This window comes from Mobula hypostoma, chromosome 4, assembly GCF_963921235.1.
Source record: "Mobula hypostoma chromosome 4, sMobHyp1.1, whole genome shotgun sequence".
NCBI classification, from domain to species: Eukaryota; Metazoa; Chordata; class Chondrichthyes; order Myliobatiformes; family Myliobatidae; genus Mobula; species Mobula hypostoma.
In genome coordinates this window covers 73,740,713-73,752,687 of record NC_086100.1, presented here as the reverse complement: position 1 = coordinate 73,752,687, position 11,975 = coordinate 73,740,713, and the positions used below count along the sequence as shown (strand labels likewise).

The 11,975-nt window shown below is 39.6% G+C and overlaps 1 protein-coding gene across 1 annotated transcript; it reads left to right on the top strand.

Moving 5' to 3' along the window:
* The first annotated feature begins 6,428 nt into the window (after positions 1–6,428).
* On the top strand, positions 6,429–9,730 carry otos (otospiralin). Its single transcript, XM_063044936.1, has 4 exons — positions 6,429–6,538; positions 6,722–6,784; positions 7,045–7,071; positions 9,119–9,730. The coding sequence occupies exons 2-4, from the start codon at positions 6,727–6,729 to the stop codon at positions 9,334–9,336; spliced, it is 303 nt and encodes a 100-aa protein (XP_062901006.1). The 5' UTR covers positions 6,429–6,538; positions 6,722–6,726; the 3' UTR covers positions 9,337–9,730.
* Positions 9,731–11,975: the final 2,245 nt, after the last annotated feature.

The following is an 11,975-nucleotide window of genomic DNA, read 5'->3' as shown; positions in this document are numbered from 1 at the left end:
AGGACTGGCTCAGGGACTTGTGCTTCTTCGTCCTGTAGTCAGTATTCAGCTCTTTGGTTTTGCTGAGTTTGAGTGAGAAGTTATTGTTGTGGCACTATGCAGCCAGATTTTCAGTCTACTTCCTGTATGCTGATTTGTCATCACCTTTGATTTGGCCCACAACGGTAGAGTTATCAACACACTTAAAATACGGCATTGGAGCTGTACTTAGCCACACAATTATTGGTATAAAGTGAGTAGAGCGGGGGGCTCGGCACACAGCCTTATGGTGCACCTGCGCTGTTGAATTGTGGCAAAGATGTTGTTGCCAATCCGTATTGACTGGGATCTGCAAGTGAGGAAATTGAGGAGCTAGTTGCAGAGGGAGGTATCGAGGCTCAGGTCTCAGATCTTTGTGATAAGTTTAGTGAGGATGATAGTGTTGACTGCTGAGCTGTAGTCAATGAAGAGTAACCTGAGGTATGCATTCACCTTGTTCAGGTGTTCCAGAGCTGGAGAAATAGCCAATGACATGGCATCTGCTGTTGACCTGTTGTTGTGGTAGACAAACTGGGCTTCAAAGAAATTCAGTCCAGAATGCTTACTCCCTTCAGATATGATAAAACTGTCATAACAGAAATCAGTCTGGTGAACCCTAATCGCATTCCCTCAATTGCAAGCATAATCTTTCTTAGAGACAGAAATCAGATCCGTGCATAGTATTGCAGTCTCACCAAGGTCATCGACTTACAGCAAGATGTCTCCACTTTTGTCCCCAAATCCTCTTGATTAACAGGCCAACTGCCTTTCCAATTGCTTGCTGTACCTGCACATTCATTTTCAGTGATTAATGCACAACGATATCAATGCCTCACTGAAAAGCTACACCTTTCAATATCCCACCATTTAAAATAAATCTCTGCTTTTCGATATTTTTTCTACCAAATTCATGACTTCACTTTTTTCCACACTGCATTCCATCTGCAATGCTGTCTTTGACCAAATAAAATCATATTGTGCATTAGCATCCCCTGTTGAAATCCAGCCCAATCATCAATATCCACTGATCGTGTGGATAGTCAGAGGCTTTTGCCGAGGGCTGAAATAGCAAACACGAGAGGGCACAGTTTTAAGGTGCTTGAAAGTAGGTACAGAGGAGATGTTAGGGGAAAGTTTTTTATGCAGAGGGTCGTGAATGCATGGAATGGGCTGCTGGCAACGGCAGTGGAGGCAGATACAATAGGGTCTATTAAGAGACTCCTGGATGGGTACACGGAGCTTAGAAAAACAGAGGACTATGGGTAACCTTAGGTAATTTCTAAAATATGTCCATGTTCGACACAGCATCGTGGGCTGAAGGGCCTGTATTGTGCTGTAGGTTTTCTATGTTTCTATCCACATAGTCGTCATTATGAAAATTCTGATAATTAGTTAAAGCAGTAGATAACTAATGTGTCTACAAGAGAAGGTCAGATGGAGGTTGAGTATTAAGAAACTTAACTCTTTTCAGAGTAAAGAAACTCCTTTAACTACCACCATAAGCATTCAATCTCTCTATCACTATTTTACTGTGGTTACACTGTATATTGCCATTGGGCATCATAAAGGTATAAAAATAGAATCTTTGCAACAATAAAGTGGAAGTAAATACATATTTTTTTCGGTTAATTAGCAGTAATCCCAGAAGGTTTCCAAAGCAAACAGGATGTTAGATTAAAGATGTAACCTCTTTTCTAGATACCCTGAAGGAAGGATTCAGAAACAGCTGGACACCCACTGGAACACAATTGAAATAAGTCTCAGGACAGTGAGTAACAAGGCTTGGAATTACGTAGATACCCTGTGTCCAAAGTACATTTATTATCAAAGTATGTATGCAGTATACAAGTCCGTCTTCCCAACAGACAGCCATGAAACAAAGAAGAATTACGGAATCCATTCAAAGAAAAAAAAATCGAACCCCCCTCCCCCACACACAGAAATAATGCGCACGTGGCAACAAAAAATAAAACACAGAATATAAAACATGAAATCAAAAGGCATATTTCAGTTCAGCTCAGTGTTCATTATCTGCAGGCCACCCGGGTTCAAAATGGCCCAAACTAGCGGAAAAAAAAGACCACAAGTGCTCCTGGAAGGAAAGGTGAGAGTAATGAGAGTCAGTCCATTCCTGGTACAACACACAATCATTGTTAGAGAGTACATTTCATCGCCACAGGTCAGGATACCCAGATGCTGGGGGAAGTAGGGCTATGCCTCACTGGGTGATCATGCAGAGCTGGTGATGTCAGCAGCAGCTTCCCCCCTACTGATTGGTTCTGCTGATGAAGATATTGGTATACCAGGTAAGATGCTGTACCATGTCTCTGATTATGTATGAAAACTCCCTGCTAAGTTTGGGAGATTCTAATGGACTCCTCTTCCCATTTGCAAGTGTCAGACTGATCAAAATAAATGCATTCTGTTTTACCTTAAGAATGGACAGTGTGACTGATCCTTTCCACAACACGAACCACACACAACATGCATTGCAACAATTTGCCAGTGTTGCAAAATCTCCCACTTAATTCATGATTTCTACTTCTTAGAAGGGCAAAGAGGAGGAGGTACATGGGACAGCATGACTTTCAGGTAACTCTCCATGCCACAATCCTTCCTGAGATGGAAAGTTTCTTTATCATAAAGGATCAAAATCCTGGAACTCATAATTTTTCAAATGGAGGGCTTACTTTCCCTGAACGATATACAATAGTTCAGAAAAGCTACTGCACCCATATCCTATAAATAGATTTTAAGAGAAATGTGTAGTCTACTGAACACCTCAAGGCCACATATACTGAGAGGACAGCGGGTTCCTCTGTGACTGTTGAGTATATGCATTCAGATTTTCCACAACTTTACCTGGTGATATCAGTTTTCTTTTGTATTTCCTTCATCGAAATAATACAAATTGTTGAGTATATGTAATAATCCATCTTCCTAGTCATAAAAAGCAATCTGCTTTTTTCTTTAAATCAGGTTGTATAATTTATTTTCTTCAATGGTATAAAATGCATGTTTGCTAGTTAATTACTTCTCGATTGTTTTATTTAAGTAAAATGGCAAAATAGGTATTATAATACAGACAGATCCCTTAATGAGTCAGATAAATTACACCATTTCTGACACCTCTCTCCCCTTTCTCAATCTCTCTGTCTCTGGAGACAATCTTATCCACTGATGTCTATTATAAACCCACTGACTCTCACAGCTACCTGGACTATAACTTTTCCCACCCTGTAACTTGTAAAAATGCTATCTCCTTCTCTCAATTCCTCTGTTTCTGCTGCATCTGCACTCAGGATGAGGCTTTTCATTCCAGAACTAAAGAGGTGTCCTCCATCAACGAGAAAGGGGCTCCACTTTCCCCACCATCAACACTGCCCTCACCCTATACTCCTGCCACCCTACCAGGGATAGGGTGCCTCTTGTCCTCACCTACCACCCCACCAGCTTCCGTGTCCAGTACATAATTCTCCATAACTTCCACCATCTCCAGTGGGATCTCACCACCAAGCACATCTTCCCACCCCACCCCACTTTCTGCTTTCCACAGGGATCGCTCCTTACGCAACTCCCTTGTCCATTCATCCCTCTCCACTGATCTCCCTCCTGGCACTTACCCTTGCAAGTGGAACAAGTGATACACCTGCCCCTATACCTCCTCCTCTACCATTCAGGTCCCCAAGCAATCCTTCCCGGTGAGGCAACACTTTACCTGTGAATCTGTTGGGGTTATCTACTGTATCTGGTACTCCAGGTGTGGTCTCCTGTATATCAACGAGACCCAATGTAGATTGGGAGACAACTTCGACTCACTCCTATGCTCCGTCCACCAGGAAAAATGGGATCTCTCAGTGGCCACCCATTTTAATTCCACTTCTCATATGTTAGTTGATAGCCTCCTCTACTGTTGTGATGAGGGCACACCCAGGTTGGAGAAGCAAGAGCTTATATTCCATCTGGGTAGCCTCCAACCTGATGACATGAACATCAATTTCTCAAACATTCGGTAATGACGCCCCCTCCTTCACCATTTCCCATTCCCTCTCTCACCTTATCAGCTTCCCTCTGGTGCTCCGTTCCCTTTTCTTCCTTCCATGGCCTTCTATCCTCTCCTATCAGATTTCCCCTTCTCCAGCCCTGTATCTCTTTCACCAATCAACTTCCCAGCTCTTTACTTCACCCCTCCCCCTCCCAGTTTCACTTGTCACCTTGGGTTTCTTCCTCCCCTCCCCCCATCTTCTTACCCTGACTCCTCATCTTTTTTACTCCAGTCCTGCTGGAGGGTCTCGGCCTGAAACATCGACTGAACTCTTTTCCACAGATGCTGCCTGGCCTGCTGAGTTCCTCCAGCATTTTGTGCGTGTTGCTTGGATTTCCGGCATCTGCAGATCTCCTCTTGTTTATCATTGTTCATATGCCTGATCGCCTGCTTTGTGTCTTGGTTATCACAACTGGGGTGCACTATACTGGTGAGTGTGAATGGAGCACTGTAAAGGAAGTGATGATGCATTGTTTGTCAGCCTGGTAGGAACTGCTGTTGCAGTGCTTGACGTTTCAGGGTGCTGTACAGAGGAACATGACCATAAATGGAAGCCCCATCAAAAAAATGAATTAAAATAAGCTGAGGGGCAAAAAGGTTAATTGTTCATATCACCAAGCTTGCTAAACGTGGACAATCACTGGATGCCAATATAAATCATGAATTGCTGAAATACATTCTCCTAGAATTTGCAAGGAATTCAGGGAATTGTTTTCCTTTTGTCTAAAAATATCAGATGTCAGCGTTCTTAATGAGCAAAGTTACATAGAACTGTCAAAATTTTCAAGAAGCAAGCTTCCACACCCCAGTGATAGAGCATCAACAAGTTTCTTCAGTTTTGTACAACTGACAAGAGGACAGGAAACGTGGATTTATATTTTATATTTCTTCATAAAATATCACTAACAAGGCTGGTATTTAGTGTCTGCCCTTAAAATGGCCATCAGCTGACTGAACCATTCAGAGGCCATCACGTTGCTTTGGGCTGGAGTCACATCGAGTCCAGACCAGATCAGGACAGTGGTGAGTTGTGAACATTTGTATACTAGACAGTTTTGTTATGAATTGAGGTGCTTCAATTTAAATTACCCTGGCTTTGATGATGGGATTTTAAATCATGCTTCAGAGTCAAAAATATAATTTGCTCAGTGTGTCTCAGAACACCATACGTGGACAGGCCAAATAGAGAAGAGGCCATACCGGATCCAGTGCTAGGCACTGAACCTGGTCAAGGGACTGATCTCCAGGAAGGTGAGCATTTCCGAGAAAATGACCACAACTCCATGACCTTTAGCAAGGCTTTGGACAGGGATAGGAGAGAGAAGATGGGAAAGTAACTATTAGGCAGGAACTTGGGAACATAAATTGGGAAGAGACGTACTCAGGGAAATGTACAATGAAAATTTGGAGGTTGTTTCGGAGGCACTTGATGGTATTTTGGATATGCTTGTCGCACTGACGCAAGGAAAGGTTGATAACCATTGTGACATGAAAAGTGGAACATCTAATCCAGAGGAAGAAGAAAGCATACCTAAGGTTTAAGAAGTAAGGGGTCCAATAGGGCTCTTGAGAGTTACAAGGTAGCCAGGAAAGAGCTTGAGAAGGGATTTAGGAGAATTGGAAGGGGGCATGAAAAGGCCTAGGTGGGTAGGATTATAAAAAATCCTGAGGCATTCCACACACATGTGAAGAACAGGTGCATGACGTGAATGAGGGTAGGACTGATCAAAGCAAAAGAGGAAACCAGGGTGATTCATCATTTTCTAAATGCTGATTCATCACCACCTTTGTTTTGGCCTACAACGGTGGTGGCATCAACAAACTTAAATATGGCATTGGAGCTGTACTTAGCCTTACAGTAATAAGAATAAAGCCAGTAGAGCAGAGGGCTAAGCACTCACCTTGTGATACACCTGTGCTGAAAGTGATTGTGGAGTAGATATTACTGCCAATATGTGCTGACTGGAGTCTGCAAGTGACAGAATTGAGGATCTAATTGAATAAGGAGTTATTGAGGCCTAGGTCTTGAGGCTGACATCCAAGGTTCTAGATCCTAGTTGAATTGATGGTTTTATTCCCAGCACTGCTATTAGCTCACACTTTCAGTACATAAAAGGCAATTTAAAAATCTAAACAATTCCATTCAAATTTACGAGAATAGTTGAAAGATATCTTGCCCCAACAGACTCGTAACCCAAGTTTTTCTCCCTTTAAATGTAAATTTTTAACTTTAACACGAGAGGGCGCTATCCGACATAACATTCTCTGGTCCGCTGCATATCGTGGAAAGACACGTTATACACACAGAAAAAATTTCTAGTTTGAGAAGTGACGTTTATTTGCACTTACTGAGAATGAGCCAATTTAAACATTTTGTCCTTCAGGTAGCTAGGAACGCATTCCAGTTCTGAAGCTTAATTTTAAGGTTTAAGCTTTCTTCCCCCACAATCACTGAAATCTCTGATCAAAAAAAATGTAAGTACTGAATGTTATTTGGAAATCTTTTAAGTGTAAAGCCAAGTTATAATCTGCAAATAAAGTATGATTCAATTTAATAATTTGTAGACCTTATTGAAGTTTAATTTGTGACTAATGCTAAATACTTCATGATGTGTGGATTGGTTAGATGCTGAAAATGAAATGAGTTTTTTCTTACAGTCAAAATGAAGGGGCTTGTCTGTATTGGACTGTTCATACTTCTCACTTTGAGCATACTAACTGGTAGGTTTAATAATATTTAATTTAGAACAAATTTTCCTTTAATATTGTAATAATGAACATATTTTACATTACGATTTTATACTTATAAATGTTATAGAATAAGCTAAAATGTTATATTAATTGTCAACAAGATGGAAAAATTCTTGAAATGCTGTGTTGGCATTTCTCAAGGGAAGCATTTTATTTCAGGGCTATGAAAAGCTCTTTTGTGAGTTGTCCATCTCAGCATACTGATCACTTCTCTATATATTTATTTTCAGATGCCAATGTGATCCGACAGTCAGACAGTAAGAAATCTTATTTGACATACTTGCAATAGAGACACAACAGCACTGAGAATATAAGTTTAATTTTATACCAGAATTTTCCCTCACAAATAATTTATATTTACATTTGCAGTTATTGTCAGTATAAAAATACTGAATGCAAATAAGTCTTTTAAATTACTTATGTCTTTGGATAGAAAATAGATAAAATGTAGGGAAATCCAAGAGGGAAATCTCACATCCTTTAAATATGAGGGAGAAATAAGTAAGTTATTCTTCAGAAGGAAACTTTGAGCACTGTATATGGCAAATACAATAGAGCAGAGATGCAGGAAAATGTTTGCATGTGCATGGTCTATTTTGGTCAACATTTTAGTCAAAGTAACAGTTCAAGTAATTTTGCCTTGATAAGACTCTAACAGAATATTTGTATTGAAACCTAAAAAAATCACACAATTAAAAATAGTCATATATTTTGAGTCCTTATAAATATATGACAATTACTAGCAGTCGGAGAGATTTAATACATTTTCATGGTTGTATGATGAAAGGATGATTAATGTTAATGAAATATCATCAGTATTAATTTTACATGTATTCAAATGAATTATATTAATAATCTGACAGTGTACTATGTACTTATGGATGATTGACACCTGCACACAATTTCATTACCAGTTTACCATATATCTTTGTTACATCTGTGTTATTAGAAAGGTACTTTCTATTTAGATATTTTTCCTGTAGTGTATCTACTGTATTTTTATTGGAATTAATATAATTATACTGTATGGATCCATTGTTGTTTTGGATAATTCTGCAGTGTATTTACAGGGATCAGTATATACAGTACACACACTCAGGGGTCGCTTTATTAGGTATGAGAGTGGAGCCCGCTGTGGTCTTCTGCTGCTATAGCCCATCCATTTCAAGGTTTGATATGTTGTCCATGCAGAGATGCTCTTCTGCACATCACTGATGGAACTTGTGCTTATTTGAGTTACTGTTGCCTTCCTGTCAGCCTGAAGTAGTCTGGCTATTCTCCACTGACCTCTCTCATTAACAAGGCATTTTCACCCACAGAACAGCTGCTCACTGGATATTTTTTTTGTTTTTTTGCACCATTCTCTGTAAACTCTAAGAGAGTGTTATGAATGAAAATCCAAAAGTATCAGCAGTTTCTGAGATACTCAAACCATACTGTCTGGCACTAACAATCATTCCTTGGTCAAAGGCACTTAGATCACCTCCCTTCCCTATTCTGATGTTTGGTCTGAACAACAACGAAATATTTTGACCATGTTTGCATGCTTCTATGCATTGAATTGCTGCCACACGATTGACTGATTAGATATTTGCGTTAGTTGTACCGTAGAGAGCATTCTGACAGGCTGCATCACTGTCTGGTATGGAGAGGCTACTGCACAGGACCAAAAGAAGCTGCAGAAGGTTGTAAATCTACTCAACTCCATCTTGGGTACTAGCCTACAAAGTATCCAGGACATCTTCAGGGAGCGGTGTCTCAGAAAGGCAGCGTCCATTATTAAGGGCCTCCAGCATCCAGGGCATGTCCTTTTCTCACTGTTACCATCAGGTAGGAGATACAGAAGCCTGAAGGCACACACTCAGCGATTCAGGAACAGCTTCTTCCCCTCTGCCATCTGATTCCTAAGTGGACATTGAATCTTTGGACACTACTTCACTTTTTTTTAATATACAGTATTTCTGTTTTTGCACATTTTTAAAAATCTATTCAATATATGTAATTGATTTACTTGTCTATTTATTATTACTATTTTTATTTTATTTTTCTCTGCTAAATTATGTATTGCATTGACCTGTTGCTGTTAAGATATCAAATTTCACATCACATGCCGGTGATAATAAACCTGATTCTGATTCTGTACAGGTATACCTAATAAAGTGGCCACTGAGTGTAGATTGCCCTCGTATTCTTATTTTAGTAGTGAATGCAAGATGTTATAAATTATTTTCTTTTACTGATGAGCAGAACCAACATATTCTTTGTTCCAAATTAGTAACTTGTGGATCTTCATTCCTTATTTAGGCCACCATGTGGAAAAACGAAGCCCCCCATATTGGCCTTACTCCACCAGTGATTTCTGGAGATACGTCGAGTATTTCCGAAGCATTGGAGATTATGACAGAATCCAGCAGCTGGCCCACACTTTTTTTGCTCACTTCCCTATAGGGAATTACATGGGCTATGACACCCCAGAACAACAGGAAATACAAGCTGAGATTGCAAAGGAGGCACACGCGTAGAGTGAAAATGCAAGGAAACAGAGTTGGTCTGAAACAAAAGTAAACAGTGGTTAACTTCATCAGCATATAATTAATTAACATAATAATCTGCCTTATCTATGTGTTGCCTTTATGTAGTGTCATAATTGTATGATTCTTTATATATAATCATCCTATGGAATTCACCTGTATTATATAAAGAGTTTCCTTAAATAATCTTTATTTTAGCAAGAGCAAGACCCGTGGAGGATCAGACACCGTGAGCAAATCGACTGGTCCTGGACTTATTTTCCATCTGGCATAGTTTGCATTTTGTTGTTTGATTGTTGGGGGTTCTTGTATTGCTATACTTACGCTCTATTCTTGGTTGGTGCGGCTGTAACGAAATCAAATTTCCCTCGGGATTAATAAAGTATCTATCTATCTAGATAATTTGTTTTCTCTTTTGTGACTTAAATTGGATTTATTTACTTATTAGAACATTGTAATAATTATTCAAAGGAATCTATATCTTGTCAAAGATTTAATTTCTTAACTCAGAATCAATTAGCCAGTATGCATAGTCTAACCTCTTACTAATTTGCTCTAATAAAATCTACATACAGTATCTAATGAAAAGGTGTAACATTATATAAAACTAAACGTAAATGGCAATATTACCTTTCACTTCTTTGGCTGAAGGGATAGTGCTCTTTTAGACCATAAGACCATAAGACAAAGGAGCAGAAGTCGGCCATTCGGCCCATCGAGTCTGCTCCGACATTCTATCATGAGCTGATCCATTCTCCCATTTAGTCCCACTCCCCCGCCTTCTCACCATAACCTTTGATGCCCTGGCTACTCAGATACCTATCAATCTCTGCCTTAAATACACCCAATGACTTTTCCTGCATGTATTGTACATAATTAGTTGTTTAAGTGCAATTTGCATTTGGTAATACATGAAAATTAACCAAAACAGTTTTGTGCACATACATATTGAGGAAAAAATATGCACATATCTTAAAGCCCATTAATGAGCCATCAATGTATAATTTAACTGGGTTATTCTTCTCAATGCCATATGTTTGAAACACATATTATGTCCCTAAATATGTACTATACAGACAAGTCAAAGCCAGCTGCAAAACTATCTAATGATAAGGTCAGGCAGCATGTATGGAAAAAGTAAACAGTCGACTGTTTGCTCTTTTCCATAGATGCTCCTGACCTACTGAGTTCCTCCAGTGATTTCTGTGAGTTGCTTTGGATTTCCAGCATTTGCAGACCTTCTTGTGGTTTATGTAACGATAATGTTGATTGTAAAATCTCATCGGTCTACACTGATCTAATACTGGCAGTTGAGACATAGAGCCATCAAACAATACAGCAAAGAAACAGGCCTTTCGGCCCATCTAGTCCATGCCAAACCATTAATCTGCCTAGTCTCATTGACTTGCACCCCTCCCATTCATGTATCTATCCCAATTTCTCTTAAATCCACCACTTGCACTGACACCTTGTTGTAAACTCTCACCACCCTCTCTGATTGAAGAAGTTCCCCTCATGTTCCCCTCAAACATTTCACCTTTCACCTCTCACCTACTTTCATTTACCCTATCTATACCCCTCATAATTTTGTATACCCTCAAACTTCCCTTCATTTCTCTATGTTCTGGGGAATAAACTCCTAATGTATTCACCTTTCCCCATAAATCAGGTCATCAAGTCCCAGCAGCAGCCTGGTAAATTTTTTCTGCACTCTTCCAATCTTCCTATAGCTGAGTGAAAAAGATTATATTGAAGATTGCTTTGGCATTGTTTCCTCTGTCCTTAATTGAACTCCTTATTCACAATCTATGCTGTGGCACAGTTTCTATTACATCATTTCCTCTATGAAGTTAATTCACTAGTTAAATTCCCTAAGAGATTGTTTATAGACAGTATGCCAGTTATTTAGAATAAGTTCATTTTAAAATTTATCCCTCCAAAAGGGGGGATCGTGTGGTTTGGAGGCTGGTGTACTTCAATGTTCTGGAGAGCTGTCCTAGCTGGAGTCAGGGCTTTATGCTTTGGCTCTTGGTAGGGTCACCCATGCCAAGCAGGTCAAAGGGTAAAAGCCAGATTACATGTGGTCCACCAGTCCTCTAGGTTCAGGGGTTCAACTCAGGGCTAACAACCCTGACTGGTAAAACAAAATTGTTGTGGAAACATCAATGAAAAATCCTTCTATATCTGAGTGTAACAGTGTTCCTGAGTCACCACCCAGGACTTGCATAACTAACAGTAGCGAAAACCGAGAGAAAGCTACTGACGTGATGAAGGAAGCCCTGAACACCATCAGAGATGGAGGACCTTCATTGCTACCCTAAGCACTAGTGGCATAATGGACTGTAAATAAATTTTATCAAAAGACAGTATATATAAAAGTGAATTATGTTGTCCTTGATAGAAGGTAAATGGAGTTAAACATAGAATTTTATCTCAAAATTACTCATATAAGCTGCTTAAACATTCCAACCAGAGAGCAGAACGTGAAATTTGAAACAAGCATTAATAATGAGAACTTCCACCAGCTCTGTATGATGCCAGTGGTGCAGCAAAGGCAAGATGTGCATGGTCCATGACTATTCATTAGGGCAGAAATAAGCAGAGAATTAATGGCAAGCCAGCCTACCCAA

Excerpts from the sequence above, each read along its gene's own strand:
- otos (XM_063044936.1), top strand. The coding sequence starts at position 6,727 with ATGAAGGGGCTTGTCTGTATTGGACTGTTCATACTTCTCACTTTGAGC. Across the intron at positions 6,785-7,044 it reads CACTTTGAGCATACTAACTG|ATGCCAATGTGATCCGACAG; the intron begins GTAGGTTTAATA and ends ATTTATTTTCAG. Across the intron at positions 7,072-9,118 it reads TGTGATCCGACAGTCAGACA|GCCACCATGTGGAAAAACGA; the intron begins GTAAGAAATCTT and ends TTCCTTATTTAG.